This window comes from Mobula hypostoma, chromosome 22, assembly GCF_963921235.1.
Source record: "Mobula hypostoma chromosome 22, sMobHyp1.1, whole genome shotgun sequence".
In the NCBI taxonomy this organism is placed as follows: domain Eukaryota; kingdom Metazoa; phylum Chordata; class Chondrichthyes; order Myliobatiformes; family Myliobatidae; genus Mobula; species Mobula hypostoma.
The window spans coordinates 8190177-8217257 of record NC_086118.1 but is presented as its reverse complement, the minus strand read 5'-3'; the positions used below and the strand labels follow the sequence as shown (position 1 = coordinate 8217257).

The window sequence follows — 27081 nt, the reverse complement described above, 5'->3', positions numbered from 1 at the left end:
TTGAATCTTTCATAAGCCCTTCTTTTCTTCTTGACTACATTTACAACAGCCTTTGTACACCACGATTCCTGTACCCTACTATCCTTTCCCTGTCTCACTGGAATGTAGCTATGCAGAACTCCACACAAATATCCCCTGAACATTTACCACATTTCTTCCGTACATTTTCCTGAGAACATCTGTTTCCAATTTATGCTTCCAAGTTCCTGCCTGATAGCCTCATATTTCCCCTTACTCCAATTAAATGCTTTCCTAACTTGTCTGTTCCTATCCCTCTCCAATGCTAAGGTAAAGGAGATAGAATTGTGATCACTATCTCTAAAATCCTCTCCCACTGAGAGATCTGACACCTGACCAGGTTCATTTCCCAATACCAGATCAAGTACACCTTCTCCTCTTGTAAGCTTATCTACATATTGTGTCAAGAAACCTTCCTGAGCACACCTAAAAACTCCACCTCATCTAAACCCCTCGCTCTAGGGACATGCCAATCAATATTTGGGGAATTAAAATCTCCAACCACAACCCTGTTTTATCACACCTTTCCAGAATCTATCTCCCTATTTGCTCCTCGATGTCCTTGTTACTATTGGGTGGTCTATAAAAAACACCCAGTAAAGTTATTGACCCCTTCCTGTTCCTAACTTCCACCCACAGAGACTCCATAGACAATCCCTCCATAACTTCCTGCTTTTCTGCTGCCGTGACACTATCTCTGATCAGCAGTGCCACGCCCCCACCACTTTTGCCTCCCTTCCTGTCCTTTCTGAAATACCTAAAGCCTGGCACTCAAAGTAACCATTCCTGCCCATGAGCCATCCAAGTCTCCGTAATGACCACAACATCATAGCTCCAAGTACTGATCCATGCTCTAAGCTCATCCACTTCGTTCATAATATTCCTTGCATTAAAATAGACACATCTCAAACCATCGGTCTGAGTGCGTCCCTTCTCCATCACCTACCTATCTTCTCTCTCACGCTGTCTCTGAGCTTTCTCTACTTGTGACCCAACTGCCTCTTTAGTTCGGTTCCACCCCCCAGCAATCCTAGTTTAAACTTCCCTTGATAGCCTTTGCAAACCTCCCCACCAGGATATTGGTCCCCCTGGGATACAAGTGCAACCTGTCCTTTTTGTACATGTCACACCTGCACCAAAAGAGGTCCCAATGATCCAAAAATCTGATGCCTTGCCTCCTGCTCCAATCCCTCAGCCACGCATTTATCCTCCACCTCATTCTATTCCTATACTCACTGTCACATGGCACAGGCAGTAATCCCCGAGATTATTACATTTGTGGTCCTGCTTCTCAGCTTCCTTCCTAACTCTCTGTGGTCTGTTTTCAGGACCTCCTCCCTTTTCCTACCTATGTCGTCGGTACCAATATGTACCATAGTTATATATGTACTATATGTACTATAAGCCTACTGACTCTCACAGCTATCTGGACTATTCCTCTTCTCACCCTGTCTCTTGCAAAAACGCTATCCCCTTCTCGCAATTCCTCTGTCTCCGCCGCATCTGCTCTCAGGATGAGGCTTTTCATTCTAGGACGAGGGAGGTGTCTTCCTTTTTTAAAGAAAGGGGCTTCCCTTCCTCCACTATCAACTCTGCTCTTAAACGCATCTCCCCCATTTCACATACATCGGCTCTCACTCCATCCTCCCGCCACCCCACTAGGAATAGGGTTCCCCTGGTCCTCACCTACCACCCCACCAGCCTCCGGGTCCAACATATTATTCTCCGTAACTTCCGCCACCTCCAACGGGATCCCACCACTAAGCACATCTTTCCCTCCCCCCCTCTCTCTGCATTCTGCAGGGATCGCTCCCTACGCAACTCCCTTGTCCATTCATCCCCCCCATCCCTCCCCACTGATCTCCCTCCTGGCACTTACCCGTGTAAGCGGAACAAGTGCTACACATGCCCTTACACTTCCTCCCTTACCACCATTCAGGGCCCCAAACAGTCCTTCCAGGTGAGGCAACACTTCACCTGTGAGTCGACTGGGGTGATATACTGCGTCCGGTGCTCCCGATGTGGCCTTTTATATATTGGCGAGACCCGACGCAGACTGGGAGACCGCTTTGCTGAACATCTATGCTCTGTCCGCCAGAGAAAGCAGGATCTCCCAGTGGCCACACATTTTAATTCCACATCCCATTCCCATTCTGACATGTCTATCCACGGCCTCCTCTACTGTAAAGATGAAGCCACACTCAGGTTGGAGGAACAACACCTTATATTCCATTTGGGTAGCCTCCAACCTGATGGCATGAACATCGACTTCTCTAACTTCCGCTATTGCCCCACCTCCCCCTCGTACCCCATCTGTTACTTATTTTTATACACACATTCTTTCTCTCACTCTCCTTTTTCTCCCTCCGTCCCTCTGAATATACCTCTTGCCCATCCTCTGGGTCCCCCCCCTTGTCTTTCTTCCCGGACCTCCTGTCCCATGATCCTCTCGTATCCCCTTTTGCCTATCACCTGTCCAGCTCTTGGCTCTATCCCTCCCCCTCCTGTCTTCTCCTAGCATTTTGGATCTCCCCCTTCCCCTCCAACTTTCAAATCCCTTACTCACTCTTCCTCCAGTTAGTCCTGACGAAGGGTCTCGGCCTGAAACGTCGACTGCACCTCTTCCTACAGATGCTGCCTGGCCTGCTGCGTTCACCAACAACTTTGATGTGTGTTGCTTGAATTTCCAGCATCTGCAGAATTCCTGTTGTGTACCATAGTTACCCTCTTTTCTTCAGGAGCCTGATGGTTGAGGAGTAGGAACTGTTCTTGAACCTGGTGGTGCAAGTCCTGAGACTCTTGTACCTTCTACCTGATGGTAGCAGCGAGAAGAGAGCATGACCTGGGTGGTGGGGATCTCTGATGATGGATGCTGCTTTCCTATGACAGCATTCATATAGATGTGCTCAATGGTTGGGAGGGCTTTACCCATGATGTACTAGGCTGAATCTACTATTTTTTTGTAAGATGTTGCACGCAAAGGCATTGGTGTTTTCGAAACAGGTCATGATCCAGCCAGTCATAGACTCTATACTTGTTCATTATCACTAACATGTGCAATTTGCTCTTCCGTGGCAGCAGGACAGTGCAAGACATTAAAAAAAATTACTTTAAGGTACAATAAAAATATGATAAATAAATAGTGCAAAAGAGGAATGATAAGGGAGTGCTCATAGGTTTATGGACCATTCAGAAATCTGAATGCAGAGGGGGAGAAGCTGTTCCTAAACATTGTGCTGAGTAGTTGTCAATATGCAATTCAAACAGCAGAACCGATATCAGAAGTTCTTGCATCAGGAGAGGTTGTGCATTGCCTTGCTACTTGTCGACACCTGGGAGTCAGGTTCCCAATCCAAGTTCAAAGTAAATTTATTATCTAAGTACATGTATGTCACCATATACTACATTTTCTTGTAGGCATACTCAATAAATTCAGTAACCATAATAGGATGACCATTGTGCAGAAGACAACAAACTGTGCAAATACAAAAAGTAAGAAAAACTATATAAAATAGTATAATAGGAAATAATAATAATAATAATGTATATTAAGTATTGAGACATGAGATGAAGAGTCCTTGAAAGTGAGTCCATAGGTTGTGGGAATAGCTCAATGATGGGCCCAGTGAAGTTGAGTGAAGTTATCCCCTCTAGTTCAAGAACCTGATGGTTTGAGCAGTAATAATTGTTCCTGAACCTGGTGGTATGATTCCTAAGGCTCTTGTATTTTTCTACCTGATGACAGCAGTGAGAACATGGTCTGGTGGTGGGGGTCCCTGATGATGGATGCAGCTTTCCTGCAACAATGCCCTGTGTAGATGTGCTCAATGGTGGAGAGTGCTTTACCCATGATGGACTGAGCTGTATCCACTACTTTTTGTAGGATTTTCCATTCCATAGCATTGATGTTTCCATACCAGGCTGTGGTGCAGCCAGTCTATCTACTCTCCATTACATATCTATAGATGTTTGTCAAAGGTTTAGATGTCACCAAAGCACATCTACATGAGACACTGTCACAGGAAAGCAGCATCCATCATCAGGGACCCCCACCACCCAGGACATGCTCTCTTCTCACTGCTGTCTTCAGGAAATAGGCACAGGAGCCTCAGGACTGATGCCACCAGGTTCAAGAACACTAATTATCCCTCAACCTTGATAATATATTTATTCTGAACTTTGAAAACCTTAATCACTACCTCGGTTTAACAACCCTACACACATTGCACTACAACTGGCTTTTTTTGCACCAACTGTGTTCTTTCTTGTAAAATTGTGCATAATTTACATTTAACTTACATTTTCCTTGTGAATGTCATGTCCCTAATGCTATGAGCTTGTGAAGCTGCTGCAAGGAAGCTTTTCATTTCACCTGTGCATAAATGTACTTGTGCATATGACAATAAGCAGCTTTGTATAAATTTGATAGCTGGGTGACCTTCCACAAAACTGTCACAGACTATGCCAACACCACTCTTCCTAGCCTTATTAGGAGCAGAAGAATGTCTCCAAAATATCACAAGTGTTCAGAAAGATTGATAAATATTGAAAGACGGCAGCTACTGGCCTTGTGATCAGCGATGAAATGGAGAGGAGAGTTCATACATATCGTCACAGCTGGCAAAGAGTGGGCAGGCTTGGACAAGAGCAGACTACAGAAGTGTTTGCCATCTGTAGTGACATTTGAGTTTGTGGTTACGGAAATATTAAGAACGTAAATCTGAACTTAACCAAAGCAACACACACAAAATGCTGGAGGAACTCGTTGGGTCAGGCAGTATCTATGGAGATGAATAAACAGTTGCATTTTGGACTGAAACCCTTCTTCAGCACTGAAAAGGAAAGGAGAAGACACCAGAATAAAAATGTAGGGGGAAGGGAAAGACGTTAGCTAAAAGGTGATAGGTGAATCCAGGAGGGTTGAAAAGATAAAGGGCTGAAAAAGGAGGAATCTGACAGGAGAGGAGAATGGATCATAGGAGAAAGGGAAGGAGGAGGGGACCCAGGGAGAGGGGATAGGCAGGTTAGAAGAGGTAAGAGGCCAGAGTGGGGAATAGAAGAAAGGGGGGATGGGGAAGTGTTTCTTTTACCAGAAGGAGAAATCAATATTTATCAGGTTGGAGGCTATCCAGACAGAATATAAGGTGTTTCTCCTCCATCCTGAGGGTGGCTTCATTTTGGCAGAAGAGGAGGCCACTGACCAACATATCAGAACGGGAATGGGAATCAGAATTAAAATGTTTGGCCATTGGGAACTTCTACTTTTGGTGGATGGAGGACGAATTTAACCGGCCTGAATTAAAGTTAAATCAAGGAAACTACTATTGATCCATATTGTTACACATAAAAACAAACAAACGCATCAAAACTAGTACAATTTTGTTACTTAATAAACAAGTTAGAATGCCTACCTTTCACTGAAATCTCCACTTTTTCCACTTTACAAGCTCGGTGTAGCAACAATGCATAGAAGCAACACGTCCCATCAGATATAAGAGGGATAAAGAATTTGTTGAGGGAAAACTCACCTTCCTTCAGGCGAATTAGCACCGATGTATCATGGGCATCATCCGTGAAGTAACCAAATTCCTTGGCATCCCAAAACAGTTCATCCTGCTTCTGCTGAAGCCTCAAGGCCCACTCTAACCACTGGTGCTCAAAGGAAGCCTCATACAGGTCTATCAGGCCCCGAATAACAAACGCGTAGTCATCCAGAAACCCACTGATGGGATTGGCTCTGAAAGATGATCAGAATTGGTAACTATCAAGTGCACAATCACTGTATTAGTTACCTTTTCAGTGGCTTGTATCCCACACTCCAGAGACAGACTTCCTGTAACACTTTAGAACTCATCTCTCCTGATTCTGTAGCAGTTTTTTTTGGCAAGTACTCAACACAAATAACCACTGCTACCTAGGATGAGCAGGACAACAAGTGAATAGGGGTTCCAAGTTATGCTGCACTCAGATCTAGACATATACCATTATTCCTTCATCACCAGAGGTAAAATTCAGGATTTCTCTATCTAAAGACACTCTGGATGTGACCTTCTGCACTAAAATGCAACAACCGAAGATAAGGCTTCATCACCATCATAACTCGCTTCTAAAGTATTCAGCAATATGCAATAATTACCAGTCTTGCTGTCTATAGCCACACCCAAGAAGGCATAATGCTGTCATTCATATGGTTTCAAGTTGCACTGACCCTTCAAACAGGCCCTCTTCTCATTGTTACCATCAAGGAGGTGGTACAGGAACCTGAAGGTTTTCGGAACATCTTTGTCTCAGCTCCATCAGATTTCTGAATGGACAATGAACCCCTTTACACTAGCCCACTTCACTTTCACTCTCTTTCTGCATTACTAATTAATTTCATATATATATATTAAAGATCCTTGCAATGTACTGCTGCTGAACAACAACATATGTCAGTAATATTAAACCTGATTCTGAACAGAAGAGGGTACATTCAACTTTGTGAGGTTGTGGCACAGGGTCTAACACTGCTATTACAGCAATGCTGCATCATTACGTGATTAATTCCAAACAAGGTTGCTACTGAACCACGCTGATTACAAGATTCCAGCCATAAAATGGTGCATGTTTTATGACCATCAACTAATCTTTAATCCATCCCTGTATATGACCTTAAATCCTACAAGTTCTGATTTTATTTAGTAACCTATTCTGTGTCACCTCATTGAAAGCCTGCTGGAAGTCCTAATATTCTATATCCATTGATGTCCCCACAACTGTTGGTTACATATTTTTTAAATCTAACATTATTTCCCTTTCACAAATCCATATTGATCCAGTCTGATTACCTAAGTGCCTTGTTACCATTTCTCTAATAATAGATTCCATCACTTTTTCTGCTACTGACATAAGGTGTAACAGTCTACAGTTCCCTATTTTCTGTCTCCTTCCTTCCCTAAATGTCGGGTTATATATATTTTTTTTTACCTATCAATCTGTGAACACAGTTCGAGAAAATGCGGAATTTTGAACTATTACATCCAACTTCCATTCCATCCTTTGCTACACCCTAAAGTGCAGGTTACTTGGTCACCTTCCAGTCTCCCCAATTTCCCCAACGGACTCTTTTTTTTTTATTAGATAGTGGTTAATATTCACTTCCTCAACCAACTGAAATCTGTTTTTCCATAATCTTTCTCATAGATTTCTGTGCTTTCCTCCCTGAAGACAAATTCAAAATATGCATTTAGCTTCTGTTTCATACCACCTGCAACAAGCCCAGCCTGTCCTCCAAGCTCAGCCAGTGATAGTATTACCAAGCCACTGATGGGGTTGGGTATTAAAATCCACTATCTATAGCATATTCTGTGCTCTTTCTATTCTCAATATTCCTTCCAAGAGCTGTTAACGTGAGTATTGATTCATCACTGGAGAAAGGGAGGTGCTTATGCCTTCCTAATATCAAGAGCCACAGAACCAATGATGAAGGCATATATCACTGTGCTCCCACCTCTTGTGGTCCTGTCTTCTAACTGGTAGGACATACCAAATCATCACAATGAAGAAGCAAAGCCACAGAAAGTGGCAATCTGAAATAAAAACAGAAAATGCTGGGAAGACAATAAGATCACAGTAGGTCAGATGACATTCGTGGTGAAGAAACAGCCCATTTTTCAGGTCCACAATCTTTCATCAGAACAGCTTGCCACAGAGAATGTGTGGGCTCTGATGAAAGGTCACCAAACTGAAACATTAGCTCTGTTTCTCTCTCCAGAGATGCTGCCTAAGCTACCGACCTCTAGCATTTTCTGTTTATAGATCATGATGAAGAAATTCGGAATGTTAGCTGAGTAAGATTTTATGCATATCACTACACTAGAACTACTCCTCCAAGTTAGCTGTGTTTGGCGTGACCTTTAAGGTAACCTGAGCTGAGTGTGTTTTTGTAATGCCTTGTGGCTCATCTGGTTTTTATCTTATTGTATTTCTAAGTAACCTGACTCATTAAACCATTTAAGTGAAACCAGTTAAGTGAATCCATTTTGAGGGCTATTTCTTCAGCAGCTTGATTGAGGCACGAATACGCAAGCAAGTGGGCGTCAGCCAATGAGAACAGCGAGAAGAGTTTAAAAGGAGATAGTTATTTCTTCAGCGGTTTGATCGAGGCACAACTGCGCAAGCACGTTGACGTCAGCCAATGAGAACAGCGAGAAGAGTTTAAAAGGAGACAGCTTTATAGAGCTGGTGACAACGTAGAGGGAGACAGAGTAGGAAGGCTTTAGCTCAACGGAGCTTAGGCAATAAAGAGTCAAGGCGAGGTAGGTTGCCTGTGTAGAATACAGACAGGAAGCATGTGTGTGAGGCCAGTGCTCTGTGCTCGGTGTCAGATGTGGGAAGTCCAGGGGACTCCCAGCCTCCCAGACAGCCACATCTGCACCAGGAGCGTTGAGCTTCAGCTCCTTAGGGTCTGGGTTAGGGAACTAGAGATGCAGCTCGATGACCTTCGTCTGGTCAGGGAGAGTGAGGAGGTGATAGATAGGAGCTATAGGCAGGTAGTCACACCAGAGCCTTGGGGACAGATAAGTGGTTAACAGTCAGGAGAGAGAAGGGCAGGAGTCAGATGCTAGAGAGCACCCCTGTGGCTGTACCCCTTGACAATAAGTACTCCTGTTTGAGTACTGTTGGGGGGACGGCCTACCTGGGGGAAGCAACAGTGGCTGCACCTCTGGCACAGAGTTTGGCCCTGTGGCTCAGATGGGTAGGGAAAGGAAAAAGATGGCAGCAGTGATAGGGGAGTCTATAGTTAGGGGGTCAGACAGGCGATTCTGTGGATGCAGGAAAGAAGCATGGATGGTAGTTTGCCTCCCAGGTGCCAGGGTCCGGGATGTTTCTGATCGTGTCCACAATATCCTGAAGTGGGAAGGAGAACAGCCAGAGGTCGTGGTACATATTGGTACCAACGACATAGGCAGGAAAAGGGGGGAGGTCCTGAAAGCAGACTACAGGGAGTTAGGAAGGAAGTTGAGAAGCAGAACTACAAAGGTGGTAATCTCGGGATTACTGCCTGTGCCACAACAGTGAGTATAGGAATACAGTGAGGTGGAGGATAAATACGTGGCTGAGGGATTGGAGCAGGGGGCAGGGATTCAGATTTTTGGATCATTGGGACCTCTGTTGGGGCAGGAGTGACCTGTACAAAAAGGACAGGTTGCACTTGAATCCCAGGGGGACCAAAAGCCTGGCAGAGAGCGTTTGCTAAGGCTATTGGGGAGAGTTTAAACTAGGATTTCTGGGGGGGGGGCGGGGTGGGAACCAAACTGAAGAAACAGAGGAAGAGATGGTTGACTCACAAATAGAGAAAGCTTGGAGAGTGAGTGAGGGAGGATAGGCAGATGATCGAGAAGGAACGCGCTCAGACCAATGGATCGAGATGTGTCTATTTTAATGCAAGGAGTATTATGAACAAAGCGGATGAGCTTACAGCGTGGATCAATACTTGGAGCGATGATGTTGTTGCCAAATTCAGAGACTTTGGTGGCTCAGGGGCAGGAATGGTTACTTCCAGTGCCAGGCTTTAGGTGTTTCAGAAAGGACAGGGAGGGAGGCAAAAGAGGTGGGGGCATGACACTGTTGATCAGAGATAGTGCCAAGGCTGCAAAAAAAGGAGGAAGACATGGAGGGATTGTCTACGAAGTCTCTGTGGGTGGAAGTTAAGAACAGGAAGGGGTCAATAACGCTACTGAGTTTTTTTTTTATAGACCACCTAACAGTAATAGGGACATCAACGAGCAGATAGCAAGACAGATTCTGAAAGGGTGTAATAATAACAGGGTAGTCGTGATGGGAGATTTTAATTTCCCAAATATTAATTGGCATGTCCCTAGAGGGAGGGGTTTAGATGGGGTGGAGTTTGTTAGCTGTGTTCAGGAAGGTTTCTTGACACAATATGTAGATAAGCCTACAAGAGGAGAGGCTGTACTTGATTTGGTATTGGGAAATGAACCTGGTCAGGTGTCAGATCTCTCAGTGGGAGAGCATCTTAGAGATAGTGATCACAATTCTATCTCCTTTACTTTAGCACTGGAGAGGGATAGGAACAGACAAGTTAGGAAAGCGTTTAATTGGAGTAAGGGGAAATATGAGGCTATCAGGCAGGAACTTGGAAGCATTAATTGGGAACAGATGTTCTCAGGGAAATGTACGGAAGAAACGTGGCAAACGTTCAGGTATATGGAGGAATTTAAGGGAGGTAGGATTTAAGTACAACATTGTAGGCCGAAGAGCTTGTACTGTACTGTACTGTTCTATGTGCTGTGTTCTATGATATTTGCATGGTATTCTGCAGAGGTACGTTCTAATGAGACAGGGAAAGGATGGTAGGGTACAGGAAACGTGGTGTACACCTGTTGTAAATCTAGTCAAGAAGAAAAGAAGAGCTTACGAAAAGTTCAAAAACTAGGTAATGATAGAGACAAGCAAGCAGATATTAAGGAAGAGGATATGCTGGAGCTCTTGGAAAGCATCAAGTTGGATAAGTCACTGGGACTGGACGAGATGTACCCCAGGCTACTGTGGGGGGCAAGGGAGGAGATTACTAGTCATAGCCATTGTCATAGTCATACTTTATTGATCCCGGGGGAAATTGGTTTTTGTTACAGTTGCACCATAAATAATTAAATAGTAATAAAACCATAAATAGTTAAATAGTAATATGCAAATTTTATGCCAGGAAATAAGTCCAGGACCAGCCTATTGGCTCAGGGTGTCTGACCCTCCAAGGGAGGAGTTGTAAAGTTTGATGGCCACAGGCAGGAATGACCTCCTATGATGCTCTGTGTTGCATCTCGGTGGAATGAGTCTCTGGCTGAATGTACTCCTGTGCCCTGAGCCTCTGGCGATGATCTTTGCATCATCAATGGGGACAGGAGAGGTCCTGGAGGATTGGAGGGTTGCGGTTGTTGTTCCATTATTCAAGAAAGGGAGTAGAGATAGCCCAGGAAATTATAAACCAGTGTGTCTCACTTCAGTGGTTGGTAAGTTGATGGAGAAGATCCTGACAGGCAGGATTTATGAACATTTGGAGAGGCATAGTATGACTAGGAATAGTCAGTATGGCTTTGTCAAAGGCAGGTTGTGCCTTACGAGCCTGATTGCATTTTTTGAGTATGTGACTAAACACATTGATGAAGGTAGAGCAATAGATGTAGTGTATATAAATTTCAGCAAGGCATTTGACAAGGTAAGCCATGCAAGGTTTATTGAGAAAGTAAGGAGGCATGGGATCCAATGGGACATTGCTTTGTGGATCCAGAACTGGCTTGCCCACTGAAGTCAAAGAGTGATTGTAGACAAGTCATATTCTGCATGGAGGTCGGTGACCAATGGTGTGCCTCAGGGATCTGTTCTGGGACCCCTACTCTTCGTGATTTTTATAAATGACCTGGATGAGAAAGTGGAGGGATGGGTTAGTAAATTTGCTGATTACACAAAGGTTGGGGGTGCTGTGGATAGTGTGGAGAGCTGTCAGAGGTTACAGCGGGACATTGATAGGATGCAAAACTGGGCTGAGAAGTGGCAGATGGATTTCAACCCAGATAAGTGTGAGGTGGTTCGTTTTGGCAGAATATAGTATTAATAGTAAGACTCTTGGCAGTGTGGAGGATCAGAGGGAACTTGGGGTCCGAGTCCATAGGACACTCAAAGCTGCTACGCAGGTTGACTCTGTGGTTAAGAAGGCATACAGTGAATTGGCCTTCATCAAACATGGGATTGAGTTTAGGAGCAGAGAGTTAACATTGCAGCTATATAAGACCCTGGTCAGACCCCACTTGGAGTACTGTGCTCAGTTCTGGTCACCTCATTACAGGAAGGATGTGGAAACCATAGAAAGGGTGCAGAGGGGATTTACAAAGATGTTTCCTGGATTGGGGAGCGTGCCTTATGAGAATAGGTAGAGTGAACTTGGCCTTTTTTCCTTGGAGCGACAGAGGATGAGATGTGACCTGATAGAGGTGTATAAGATGATGAGAGGCATTGATTATGTGGATAGTCAGAAGATTTTTCCCAGGGCTGAAATGGCTAGCACGAGAGGGCACAGATTTAAGGTGCTTGGAAGTAGGTACGGAGGAGATGTCAGGGGTAAGTTTTTTATGCAGAGAATGGTGAGTGTGTGGAATGGGCTGTCCGTGACGGTGGTGGAGGCGGATATGATAGGGTCTTTTAAGAGACTCCTGAACAGGTACATGGAGCTGAGAAAAATGAGGGCTATGGAAGTCGTGACAAAGGGTCTCAGCCCAAAACGTCCACTGTACCTCTTCCTATAGTTGCTGCCTGGCCTGCTCTGTTACACCAGTATTTTGTGTGTGTTGCCTGAATTTCCAGCATCTGCAGATTTCCTTGTATTTGCATTAATGTCACAAATGTTTTCTGTTACACACAATTATTTTCTCTTTTCATTTTTATAATTTGTGTTGTCTGAACCTACTCTGCTGTGCAAAAGTCTCAGGCACATATATATAGGAGGAATGCCAGGGGTGGAGGTGGCACATGTGCAGGCAGACCCAGCCCTGAGACACTGGCAAGGTCATTTGATTCCAAACAATTGGTTTATTGATCATTACAGAATATCCCTCTGGTGCTTCCCACTCCCTTCCCCTTTTCCCAACCATGATTCCCCTCTCCCTACCCCCCTCCCACTCTCAGTCAACAACACAGACCCATATCAGAATCAGTTTTATCATCATTCACATATGTCAAGAAAATTGTTTTTTCTGCAGCAGCAGTACAGTACAGTATAACCTAAAATTGATACTGTGCAAATGTCTTAGGCACCTTAGCTATATATACAGTACGTGCCCAAGACATTTGGGTAGTACTGTATAGGGGGGGTGTGTGTGTGTGTGTGTGTCTCGAAGACACTGGCACAGTGGTGTATACGCTCCCTGTGACCTTGTTGCATATTGTGCATTTATTGTTGTTTGCACAAGTACAATGAAGTACAGTACTTGCAGCTCACTGCAATGGTGCAAATAACAATAAACATGACTTGAGATTTTTGTTATTGCGACTCTATTGACACTACTGACACCAAGTATTACTGAAGCAGCTCATATTATTTAACCAAACTTAAATTGCCCTTCTGCATTGGTGGTATTTGTGCTCATATCTCCATGGCTCACAACTGTATAACCACAACTATTAAGTTCAATAAATGTTGATCTTGCCATATAAACATTTATAGCCTAATGCCTGAAGAGGGATATGGCAAGGTGTAATATGCAAGGTTTCTCATTTTTATTAATGCTGCTTTTTGCAATTCTTAGTGCACTGAGTCAACTATCACCAGATACTCTCACCAACATACTGGTGGCATCTGGTCAACGTCTTTGTTTTCATCTTCCAACAGCAAATGCCTTAAGGGTTCACATGTAGAGCTATGGAAATGAGGGAAGGAAAGCCCCATTCAAGATTATGTTCCATCCACAAGCGATACCTATTATTGAAAAGGATGTGCAAAGAGGTCAGCCTCTTTCCTTTTGATGGTTACTCACCCATGCTCCACAACACCGACACTTCCACGGTAACAGCTGCGTAGGAGCTGTCCACTGTTCTGATCCAACATGTGTTCCCTCAGGAAGGCAGCAGCCTGTGCTGCACGTCGAATGTAAGCTTCCTCCCCCAGAACTGCACCAGCACGAGTAAATCCAGAGATCATGAGACCTTTGTATGAGATAATGAAAATCAGTGGGTTGAAAATTAAGCATGGACTTGTTATACCGAGTATCTCTGTGCTGTAAGGTTCTATGACTTGAGATAAAGGAAGTTACCAGGAAAGTGGATGAAGGCAAGGCAGTAGATGTTGTCTACATGGACTTTAGCAAAACAATTGACAAGGGGGGTTGGTCAAGAAGGTTCAGTTGCTTGGCATTCAAGATAAGGTTTAAATTGGATAAGACATTGGCTTTGTGGGGGAAGCCAGAGAGTGGTAGTACCTGGTTGCCTCTCTGACTGGAGGCCTGTGACTAGTGGAGTGCCGCAGGGATCGGTGCTGGGTCCATTGTTGTTTGTCATCTATATCAATGATCTGGATAATAATGTGGTTAACTGGATCAGCAAAATTGCAGATGACACCAAGAGCGGGGGTGTAGTAGACAGCAAGGAAGGCTATCATGGCTTGCATAGGGATCTTGATCAGCTGGAAAAATGGGCGGAAAAATGGGCAGAAAAATAACGGATGAAATTTAATGCAGACAAGTGTGAGGTGTTGCACTTCGGTAGAACCAACCAGGGCAGGTCTTACACAAAGAAGGATAGGGCTCTGAAGAGTGTGGTAGAACAAAGGGATTTGGGAATACCAGTCCATAATTTGTTGAAAGTCGCATCACAGGTAGATAGGGTCACAAAGAAAACTTTTGGCACATTGGTCTTCATAAATCAAAGTATTGAGTAAAGGAGATGGGTTGTTATGTTGAAGTTGTATAAGACTCTGGTGAGACTAGATTTGGCGTATTGTGTGCAGTTTTGGTCACCTACCTACAGGAAAGATGTAAATAAGGTTGAAAGAGTACAGAGAAATTTACAAGGATAGTGCTGGGTCTGGAGGACCTGAGTTATAAGGACTGAATAGGTTAGGACTTCATTCCTTGGAATGCAGAAGCTTGAAAGGAGATTTGATAGAGGTATAAGGAGTATAGATAGGGTAAATACAAGCAGGCTTTTTCTACTGAGGTTGATGGGACTACAACCAAGGGTCATGGATTAAGGGTGAAAGGTGAAAGGTTTAAGGGGAACATCAGGAGAAACTTCTTCACTCAGAGGGCAGAGAGCATAAAATGAGCTGCCAGCACTAGTAGTGCATGAGAGCTCATTTTCAACATTTAGCTGAATTTTGGATAAGTACATGGATAGTATGAGCATGGAGAGCTATGGTCTCGGTGCAGGTAGATGTGAGTAGGCAGTTTAAATGGTTTCGGCATGGACTAGATGGGCCAAATGGCCTGTTTCTGTGCTGTACTTTTCTAAGACTCTATAATGAGGCATGGTTAAACAGTCAATTACAGGAAACCACGTGGAACTTAGAACTGTTCTCCTTCCCAATAAGGAAGTTAAGGGAAGATTTTATAACAGATGTGTAAAATTATCAAGGTGATTTTCCAAGTAAATATTTTCCAATGGCTTTCTCTGCCAGAGGATAGCTCATCAGAAGATATTGTAATTGGCAAAAGAACCAGAAAGGAAAAGAGGACAGCAGTTTTTTTCTGGTGACTATGGTCCAAAATCCATCATCGCGGTTTTGAATGATAATCACCTGATTCAACAGCATCTTTCCAATCAGAAATGGATACCTCTCTGAGAAAAGGAAAACATGCAAAGTTGAGGGACAAGAGCAGAAGGGGGAAACTAATCGGACACAGGAAGTCCAGAAAGAATCACAATGAACTGAATGGACTCCCGCTCTGCTGAGTGAACCTGTGGCTCTGCTTCTTTCTGCCCATCTCCATTTGAACTCATTTAACATCAAATCTTTCTCAGCATTCCCTACGTCCATACTCCATTATGATATTTCCCCTATTTACAGGCCCCTAACCCATGAATCTTTACTCTATCGCAAACTTACCAAGAGCAGTAATAAAAGCAGATTCTTGTTAATCCATCACCCTAGTCTCCAGGAGCCTCAGCTACAGCTCAGGATGGGGTTTGAGTGGGCGCAAGGATTGAAGGCTTTGGTTTTGCTCTTCCAAATATTAATTGGAAAGGAAATCCTGCTCTGCAGCAGAGAATGTCAGATAAGCAGTATGACATTTAAAAATACTGGCGAAGTGGAGGGAGCTGATGAATGTCATTAACGACCTATGGAGCCTGATGTAGTGTTGTTTGATAATGTCATACGTAGATAGCATGTATGGTACATAAAATTTTGGAGGAAGCCAGAAGTAATATTTGCAGAGTGATGGAGGTAGGGAGTGGCTCCAGGGAAAAGATGAAAAGCTAGCACATGTTATTCCAATTACGTCTGGCTAGATGGGAAGTTGTCCAGTTGAGGACAGACCCGTATGGCAGGACAACGCAGGAAAAACAAAAGTTGAGGATGCTGTGGCCAACATCAGTGATCACTGCAGTCATATTGAGAAGGTGCTCACACCAGCTGAAAGCAAATCATCTGTGACTTTGATGCTAGTGCTGGACAGAGACCGGATGCTGACCATAGAGGAGCCTCAAATCTGTGTACAACAATCCAATCAAAACATTTAAAATAGGATAGCATGATATGCTGAGATGGTAGAAAATAGGATGATCCATTAATAATCTGATTAATGGCCTTTTTGTGTTGCTACTAATTCTTATATCCTGAAGTCAATAACATTCCTTCTGAATCTCAAGGGATAAACTATGTACCATTCTTGTACAAAGATCTACATCCACTCTTGGATTAACTTTATCAATACCATTTTCTCTTAATCTTTTAAGATTAATTTTCATATTCCTGCTCTATATAATAGAAAGTTTCTCTCTTAAAATTTGCAATGTAAAGGTTAGGGATATTCTGTTTGCAATTTTTAAACACTGAGCAATATTTTAAAAACTGATGTTATCATATGCTGATTAGCAAATTAACTGAAAAAAGGTGTGCATTTCTGTTGTGCACTTCATGACCACAGATCATAACCACAGGGCTTTATTGTTAATTATGTAGTCCTTTGGATGTGCAGCTTATGGAGGACGACATGAATGTGGCAGCTAATCTGTGATCAACTGTCTCCCATAAACAGAGATGAGATTGATGACTAGATTACACAGTTAAACATGAGATTATCTAAGGAATTGCAGAACAGTCCCTGTTTTGCTTCTAAATGATGCAATGGGATTTTTATAAACACCTGAAAATGTGTCTGAAATTTAGTTCAATGTTGTTTCATTCAAAAGAAAGCAGCTCCAACTCTAAAGCACTCCCTCACTCCTGCATTAGAGCAACAGTCTGGATTAAGGAATCGTATCACTGATTGAAGTAAAATGTACAACAACTGGTGCTTATAAACTTAGAGAATGAATTTAAGGCAGCAAGGCAAAGCAGCCTCACAACTCCAGCAAACACACACAAAATGCTGGAGGAACTCAGCAGGTCAGGCAGCATCTATGGAAAAAGTACTGTTGACGTTTCAGGCCAAAACATCACCTGCACTTTTAGATGTTGCCTGGCCTGCTGAGTTCCTCCAGCATTTTGTGTGTGTTGCTCAGATTTCCAGCATCTGCAGATTTTCTCTTGTTTCTGGTTTGGTGACCTAGATTCAATCAGGGTGCAGTTTATACTTTCTCCCTGCGACTGCATGGGTTTTCTCTGGGTGCCCCAGTTTCCTCCCACATCCCAAAGATGTGCTAGTAGGTTAATCTGCCCCAGTTTCTAGAGCTTTCTTCATGAAACTCTTTACCCTAAATTCCTTCCCCCCACTCGATTTCATTACTTCACCTTATGTAGATGCAACCTGGCAGCAAATTTACCAAAAGGGGCACCTGAGAGAAAATAAAGCAGCAGGGCAAAAGGGAAAGGGAATGGGAGTGAAGGATTACACATCTGGGAGCCAAAACAGGTCCAGATGGGCTGAAAGGCCACTTTCCCTACGGTCATAAATAAGGAAACCAACTACATAAGGGTACAAGGAGTTAAAACAGGATGTAGAGAGAAAAGGGTGTTGACTATGACAAAGCTACAACAAAGGAGATTGCAACAGTAGAATAGCAACAAAGCCGTAGAGGTGTCAGAACATTACTGAGTTGTGAATCACACAGCCTCTAGAGAAACAAAGGATTGAAGAATTTGTGGCTTTTAGTTAGTCGTCTAGAACAAGCTGCAAATTCATACTTATTAAAATCTGTCTCAACGAGAAAGTGTTACATTTGCTGCATGCAGTTGGAAAGCTTTTCTAAAGTTGGGATTGTAAGGAAGATTGTCTGTTGGAATGTAGTGCTAGTGATTTCAGTTTATATTAGATTTATCCTTCATCTATTAACTGTTAAGTAAGTCTACGTGAGATGAACAAAACAGTATTCACAAGACTGGCTTGCTTTACTTAGGATAAATTTGTGTTTAATAATTGCAAGTAATGAAAACCAATGGGCAGCTTAGACAGTAAACTTAATTATATTACCAGCCCAGTCAGAGAGTTTCAGTTGATAACAAGTTATTATACTGACTCAGAACTGGCAGAAAATCTAAAGTGTTTTTTGTTCAACGGAAATTTGAAAGGTAAATGCCACGTGAAAGAGATGCCAACAAATTCACCATAGGACTAAATTTGAGAGGATAAGTACAACATCCTACACCTAATACAGCAATTTACAATATGCCACTGAGTGGGGATGTGACAAGTTCAGAACAAGCAAAATACAATGGATTCTGTAAACATGAAATTTAAATACAAAATGCTGAAATAGGCAGCAGATGACAAATGTCCAGTGGAGTGTGCTACTGGAGCAGATTATGCTCAACCTGACTAATGCCTATACTCACTCTTTACATTTTTCCCACAAGCTAATTTACATTCTGCTGTGAGATTGATCAGTTTGGAAGTCTGAATTCTACTACCATCCTCCCTGCTGTCAAAGACCTTCTTAAATGTTAGTGATAACCATACTTATACTTTATACTTCATTGTATAAAGATGGCACCAGTAACCCATAGGCATTTATGATCCAAATTGAATAAGTGCTTGGAAAGATTGGTCATGTCCCACATCAAGGATGCAATGCTCGCTACCTTGGATCAGCACAAGTTTGCCTACAAGGCAAATAAATCAACTGAAAATGCCATTTCTATTGACCTTCATACTGTCTTGGAACACCTGTAGCACAAAGACACCTATGTCAGGATGCTTTTCACTGATTACAGCTCAGCCTTGAACACTATACTACCTGCTGACTGTCAAGTTCCACAATTTAGGTCTTGGGACATCAACCTGTAATTGGATCTTGGACTTCCTCACCAGTCGTACCCAGATGGTGAAACTAGGCAAGTGCACAACAACCACCCTAACCCTGAACATTGGCGCCCTGCAGGAGTGTGTGCTGAGCCCACTTCTCTACTCTCTCTACACCTATGTCTGCATTCCTGCTCATGCTACAAACTCAATCATCAAATTTACAGATGACACAACAGTGATTGGCCTAATCACAAAGAATAATGAATCTGCATATAGACAGGAGGTGCTGAAACTATCCGATTGAAGCAGGAACCACAATTTATCACTCAACAACATGAAGACAAAAGAAATGATAATTGATTCAGGATGGCAAGAGGTCCCGAATAATCCCCACTATTCATAAATGGTGCGTTAGTGGAAAGGGTCTTGCTTCAAGTTTTTGGGGATGATCATCACCAAAGAGCTCTCTTGGTCCCGCAACACAACCTCGATAGTAGGGAAGACACAACAGCGACTATACTACCTGAGGTGCTTAAGGAGAGTTAATAGGCCCAAAATTTTGCTGGCCAACTTACATTGATGTGCGATACCCCCAACCACCAGGCCGTGGACCGGTACCAGGCCACAAAGCATGTGCTACCGGGCCGCAAGGAAACGACATGAGTCAGCTGCACCTTTCCTCATTCCCTATCATAGGGTTGCGAACTGTCCCGTATTTGCCGGGACATCCCGTATATTGGGCTAAATTGGTTTCTCCATACGGGATCGCCCTTGTCCCGTATTTCCCCCTCTAAGGTACAGCGTTCCTATGAAACCTTTCATGCCGAAATAGCGGAAAGCGAAGAAGCAATTACCATTAACTTATATGGGAAAAATTTTTGAGCATTCCCAGACCCAAAAAAATAACCTACCAAATCATACCACGTAATACATAAAACCTAAAATAACACTAACATATAGTAAAAGCAGGAATGATATGACACAGCCTATATAAAGTAGAAATAATGTATGTACAATATAGTCGGGAAGATTAAGCCAAAACCGATTTGTGGAAAAAAACACGTCATGTACGCGCATGCGCACAGATGTGCCCGCGCAAGGCTTCATAGTCTTTCTCAGGGTAAACCCAAGTGTCCCGTATTTGACTGCTACTTTTGTCCCTTATTTGGGAGTGAGGAAGTTGGCAACCCCAACTGTAAAAGACATGTTGAGGTGAGTTTAACCCTACTTGAACACCTCCCCCAGTCGGCCGGTCCGCAAGAATATTGTCAATATTAAACCGGTCCGCGGTGCAAAAAAGGTTGGGGACCCCTGCGATAGAGAGCATACTGACATATAATATGGTACTCTAGATGCAGCAAGCCAGTTCACAAAGCACTCCAAGGAGTGATAAGACAGCTTAGCACATCATAGACCTGGAGACAATCTACAACTCTTGATGCCTAAGGCGCACTTGTAACATCTTTGAAGACCCATCCCATCCCAGACACTATCTATTCAATCTCTTGAAATCTGGTAGGAGATACAAAAACATCTTAGTCAAGATAGTAAGACTGAAAATCAGCTTCTTCTGAGGGTTGTTGTGCAGCCGAATAATGTTACAACGGGCTTGCAATGACCTTTGAGTGGTATGGATTGTTACAGACTTTTGTAAGACCATAAGACTTAGGAGCAAAATGAGGCCATTTAGCCCATTGAGTCTGCTCTGCCATTCCATCGTGGCTGATCCCAGATCCCACTCAACCCCCTACACCTGCCTTCTCACTATATCCATTGATGCCCCAACCAATCAGGAAATTATCAATTTCCGCCTTAAATATACCCATGAACTTGGCTTCCACCTCAGTCTGTGGCAGGGCATTCCACAGATTCAATACTCCCTAGCTAAAAAAAAACCCTCCATACCTCTACTCTAAAAGGTCACCTTCAATTCTGAGACTGTGCTCTCTCGTTCTGTATACCCCCACCATCGAAAACATCCTCTCCACATCCACCCTATCTAGTCCTTTCAACATTCAGTAGGTTTCAATGAGATCCCCCAGCATTCTTCTACATTCCAGTGAGTACAGGCCCAAATCTGCCAACACTCCTCATATATTAACCTTTTCATTCCTGGAATTATCCTCATGAACCTCCTCTGGACTCTCTCCAATGACAACACATCTTTTCTGAGATACAGGGCCCAAAACTGTTGGCAATACTCCAAGTGTGGCTTGACTAGTGCTTTTTAAAGCCTCAGCATTATCTCCTTGTTTTTACATTCTATTTCCTTTGAAATAAACGCCAACACTGCATTTAGCTTCATTACCACAAACTCAAACTGTAAAATAACCTTCTGGAAGTATTGCACAAAGACTCCCAAGTTCCTCTGCACCTCTGATGTTTGAATTTTCTTCCCATTTAGATAATAGTCTGCACTATTGTTCCTTTTACTAAAATGCATTATCATACATTTCCCAACACTGTATTCCATCTGCCACTTTTTTACCCATTCTTCCAATTGATCTAAATCCTGCTGCAATCACATTGCTTCCTCAGCACTACCTACCCCTACATCTATCTTCGTATCATCCGCAAATTTTGCCACAAAGCCATCAATTCCATTATCTAAATCACTGCCAAACAATGTGAAAAGTAGTGGTCCCAATACTGACCACTGAGGAACACCACTAGTCACTGGCTGCCAACCAGAAAAGGCCCCTTTTATTCCCACTCACTGCCTCCTGCCTGTCAGCCATTCCTCTATCCATGCCAGTATCTTTCCTGTAACACCACAAGATTTTATCTTGTGTGGCACCTTATCAAATGCCTTCTGAAAATCCAAGTAAATGACATCCACTGCCTCTCCTTTGTTCACTCTGCTGTTACTTTCTCAAAGAACTCTAACAGATTCGCAGACAAGATTTCCCTTCACAGAAATCATACTGACCTTGACTTATTTTATCATTAGTCTCCAAGATCTGAAACCTCATCCCTAATAGTAGACTCCAACATTTTCCCAACTGCTGAGGTTAGGCTAACTGGCCTATAATTTCCTTCCTTTTGCCTTCCTCCCTGAGGAACACCACTAGGGTGTTCTGATTCTTGAAAAATCATAACCAATTCCTCCACCCTCAGGACTCTGGGATGTAGTCCATCTGGTACAGGTGACTTATCCACCTTAAGGCCTTTGAGTTTTGAATTGAATTGAATTGACTTTTTCTCTTACATCCTTCACATACATGAGGAATAAAAATCTTTACGTTACGTCTCCGTCTAAACGTGCAATGTGCAATCATAGTAATTTATAATAATTTATGATAAATAGAGCAGTCAAGTGAATAGAAAAGTGCCTATCACTTTTTCCTTTGTAATCGCAATGGCACTCACTCCTACTCCTGACAATCATGGACCTACCGCACACTGCTAGGGTCTTCCACACTGAAGACTGAGGAAAAGGAGTGCTATTAATTTTTTTTAATTAAGCCATCCCACATGTGTTGCAAATATCATTTTTGCACAGACTGGAAAAGCACTACAATCTCACTATCTTGAGCAACGACAGTCAAGCTCTATTCTAATAGACGTATACATATTTTTAAATGAATTATAAAAACAAAAAAATAAATTTATTTAAAAATATCGACTGCAGTGATAAATATAGATGAATATTTTACAATATTCCATAATTTACTGCAGATAAAACAAGCCTCCTCTGAAAGATTTCATTGTGACTTTGTGACAGTAAAAGCAATGGCATTTTCCAAATTCAAAAATGAAACATTAATATTTCTTGAGCAAAGTACAGATTAAAATTGTCATGCTGTAACTTCAAACTCAGAATCTCTTTTATAATGAAACCCATGAAAACCAACACTCAATCATGTAGCAAATTTCTATTTCATCATTGCTCAGGTTGATCAACATATGAAACAGACAAAAAGACTCTCAGCCACACCCCATTCAGAAACAGGACAGCAAGTAAATCAAGCAAACAACGCAACACTTCCCTGATGTGATGTTACCTCTTCTGAGAAATCAGTGAGAACCTAAAAAATATAAACTGGGAAGTCCAGCCAAACTATGTGAATAAATTACCCAGCTCCGTAATTACATTTTGTCCAGTTTCCCACGTCATCAGCAGTGATGGAAGATACAAATGACAGTACCATTAAATGTCATTTATTTGTTTGCCTTCATCAAAATCACTGAGTTCCAGACCCTTATCGAACATGGAACTTACATTCAAGATATTAGATGAGAGGGATTGTTGCCTGACCACTGAATGTTTTCAGCATTTTCTGTTGTAATAAAAAGACTGGCTGCAAAGAGCAGATCAGAGGCTTGGAATTCTACAACAAAGAATCCCCCAAAGACTTCCAACGATCTACAGGGTATATCAGGAATGCTACGGAATAGTCTCCACTTGCTTGGTTGATTACAGATTCAGAATTAAGTTCGGAAATTCAATATCATCCATGACAAAACAGATCACTTCATCAGCACTTGAATACTTTCCTCCAAGCTCCGAATAATCTCTTCCGATGGCAAAGCTCACAAGCTACTGATGTTCAGAGGTTGGCAAAATGTGACCTGCCTAGCATAGTATATCTAAGCCTTCCATGCTGGGAATGTCTGCCTCAGAGAGAGTACTCACATTCCTTTGTTTATCCAGTACATTTGAAGGTTTCTGTAGAGACAGCTTTTCTCCTCCAGCACATTGAGATGCCTTCTGTAGACAGTAGAAATCTTAGAAGTATATAGGAAGGCAGGGATCACTGGTCACTGGACCATGAGTATTACCAGAAGACATAGGAGTAGAATTAGGCCATTTGGCCCATCGAGTCTGCTCCACCAATCATGGCTGATCCTTTTTTTCCCACTCTCCAAGTCGCCTCCCCGTAACCTTTGATGACGTGTCCAATCAAGAACCTATCAAGCTCAGACTTAAAAACACCCAACAACTGTGGTAATAAATTCCACAAATTCACCACCCTCTGGCTAAAGAAATTTCTCCGCATCTCTGTTTTAAATGGATGTCCCTCTATCCTGAGGCTGGGCCCTCCTGTCCTAGACTCCCCCGCCATGGGAAACATCCTTTCGACATCTACTCTGTCTAGGCCTTTCAGCATTCAAAAGGTTTCAATGAGATCCCCCCTCATCCTTCTAAATTCCAGCGAGTTCAGACCCAGAGCTATCAAATGTTCCTCATATGATATCCCTTTCATTCCCAGAATCATCCTTGTGAACCTCCTCTGAACCCTCTCCAACGCCAGCACATCTTTTCTTAGTTGAGGAGCCCAGAACTGTTCACAATACTCAAGGTGAGACCTCACCAGTGCCTTATAAAATCTCAGCATCACATCCCTGCTCTTCTATTCTAGACTTCTTGAAATGAATGCTAACACTGCATCTGCCTTCCTCTCCACCGACTTATCCTGCAAGTCAACCTTTAGGGTGTTCTGCACAAGAATTCCCAAGTCCCTTTGCATCTCAATTTTTTTATTTTCTGCCCATTTAGAAAACAGTCTGAGCATTAATTTCTTCTACCAAAGTGAATGACCATGCACTTTCCAACATTCTATTTCATTTGCCACTTTCTTGCCCATTCTCCTGTGTCTAGGTCTTTCTGAAGCCGACCTGTTTCTTCAACGCTACCTGCCTCTCCACCAAATCTTCATATCATCTGCAAACTTGGCAACAAAGTCATCTATTCCATCATCTAAATCATTGATATACAGCATAAAAAGCAGTCCCAACACCAACCCCTGCCAAGCACCACTAGTCACTGGCAGCCAACAGAAAAGGATCCTTTTATTCCCACTCGCTGCCTCCTACCAATCAGCCAATGCTCTAAGCATGCCAGTAACATTCCTGTAACACCATGGGCTTTTAACTTGGTAAGCAGCATCATGTGTGGCATCTTGTCAAAGGCCTTCTGAAAGTCCAAATATACAACATCTACTACATCCCCTTTATCTATCCTACTTGTAATTTCCTCAAAGAATTCCAACAGGTTCATCAGGCAAGATTTTCCCTTAAGGAAACCATGCTGACATTGTCCTATCTTGTCCTGTGTCACCAAGTACTCCATAACATCATCCTTAACAATTGACATCAACACCTTCCCAACCAATGAGGTCAATCCAACCGGTCTATAATTTCCTTTCTGCTGCCTTCCTCCTTTCTTAAAGAGTGGAGTGATATTTGCAATTTTCCAGTCCTCTGACCTTTGTCAGAGTCCAATGACGTTTGAAAGATTGTTACTAATGCCTCCACAGTCTTTAACACTACCTCTTTCAGAACCCCTAGAGTGGAGTTCATGTGGTATGAGTGACTTATGTACCCTTAAGTCTTTCATCTTTTTGAGCATTTTCTCCCTTGTAATAGTAACTGCACTCACTTCTCTTCCCTCACTCCCTTCAACATCCGGCACACTGCTAGTGTCTTCCTTAGTAAAGACTGATGCAAAATACTCATTTTGTTCATCTGCCATCTCGTTGTCCCCCGTTATTATTTCTCTGGCCTCATTTTCTAGTGGTCCTATATCCACTCTCATCTTTATTTTATTTTACATACTTGAAAGAGCATTTACTATCCATTTTGATATTGTTTGCCAGCTTGCTTTCATGTTCATCTTTTCCATCCTAATGGTTCATTTAGTTGCTCTCTGTAGGTTTTTAAAAGTTTCCTGTCTTAATACTAATTTTTGCATTGTTGTATGCCCTTCTCCTTTGCTTTTATGGCAGGACTGATGTCTTAATCTTCAGACACCTTTTTTCCTCAAATGACCAAATATTGTGCTGGTACAGGTAGTGGTGAGAAATGGCTCCCAGGATATAGAAAGTGGCCCATACTTTCCACAGTCTTGTCATAAAACTTCAATGTCCAGGAACAACATGTTGTAGTGGGGCGGGTTGGCAGAGGACCTTTGCTTTGCTGATGCTGAGTTTAAGATCCATTCTGAGAACAAGTCAATGGTGGTGCTTGTCTAAGTGTATGCAAATGGCAAAATACTGCAGTTTTACCATTAAGGTTTTGATAACCTTGGTTCAATGGTGTTATCCATTCGTCCTGAAAATTAGCTCCATTCTCATAGAAATGAGTCTCCAATTGACATTTGTTCCTCAGTGACATGCAAGCCGTGATAAAAACAACTGGGTCAAAATAAAGCAAATTTCAGTGAAAACAGTCAAACAAGGTTATCTCACTGTCCAATAATTTTCTCAGTCTTTCTCCACAATGCCACACCGTGGCTGCAGTGTTTACCATCTATCACACAACTTACCAAGACCTCTACACAGCTCCATCAAAAGGAGAAGGGCAAAGTTCAAAGCACATTTATTATCAAACTATGTATACCATATACAACCTTGAGATTCATCTTCTTGCAGGCAGCCACAAAACAAAGAAACACAAAAGAATCTACGAAAAACACCTCTCACAAGACTGTCAAACATCCAATATACGAAAAAAGAACAAATCATGTAAACAATAAAAAAGTAAACTAATAATACAAAGAACATGAACCGCAGAGTCCCTGAAAGTGAGTCCACAACCATGGAGCCAGATAAGTACTGCTCTGGTTCAGGTGCCCCAACTGCTGCAGATCCAGTTCAGCACTGAGGCAAGTGCCAATGACTGCAGGCTACAGCCACAGATCCAGTTCAGCACTGAGGCAAGTGCCAATGGCTGCAGACTACAGCCGCAGATCCAGTTCAGCACTGAGGCAAGTGCCAATGGCTGCAGGCTACAGCCGCAGATCCAGTTCAGCACTGAGGCAAGTGCCAATGGCTGCAGGCTACAGCCGCAGATCCAGTTCAGCACTGAGGCAAGTGCCAATGGCTGCAGGCTACAGCCGCAGATCCAGTTCAGCACTGAGGCAAGTGCCAATGGCTGCAGGCTACAGCCACAGATCCAGTTCAGAGCTGAGGAGAGTGCTGACGACTGCAAGCCACAGCTAGGCTGTTCAGTGCTGACGTGAATAAAATAGAACAGTACAGCACAGTATAGGCCCTTCAGCCCATAATGTTGTGCCAACCCTCAAACCCTGCCCCCCATATAACCCCCCACATTAAATTCCTCCATATACTTGTCTAGTAGTCTCTTAAATTTCACTAGTGTATCTGCCTCCACCACTGACTCAGGCAGTGCATTCCATGCACCAACTACTCTCTAACTAAAAAACCTT

The 27081-nt window shown here is 42.9% G+C and overlaps 1 protein-coding gene across 4 annotated transcripts in view; it reads right to left on the bottom strand.

The window, feature by feature from the left end:
* The window catches only part of spata20 (spermatogenesis associated 20), a 479531-nt gene that overhangs the window by 300460 nt on the left and 151990 nt on the right, over positions 1–27081 (bottom strand). For all 4 annotated transcript variants that reach the window (XM_063074197.1, XM_063074194.1, XM_063074196.1 and 1 more), the window contains exons 12-13: positions 13548–13716; positions 5547–5755 (exon numbers count right to left, since the gene is read on the bottom strand). In XM_063074197.1, coding sequence (XP_062930267.1) covers positions 5547–5755; positions 13548–13716 — 378 coding nt within the window. The remainder of the gene's footprint in view (positions 1–5546; positions 5756–13547; positions 13717–27081) is intronic.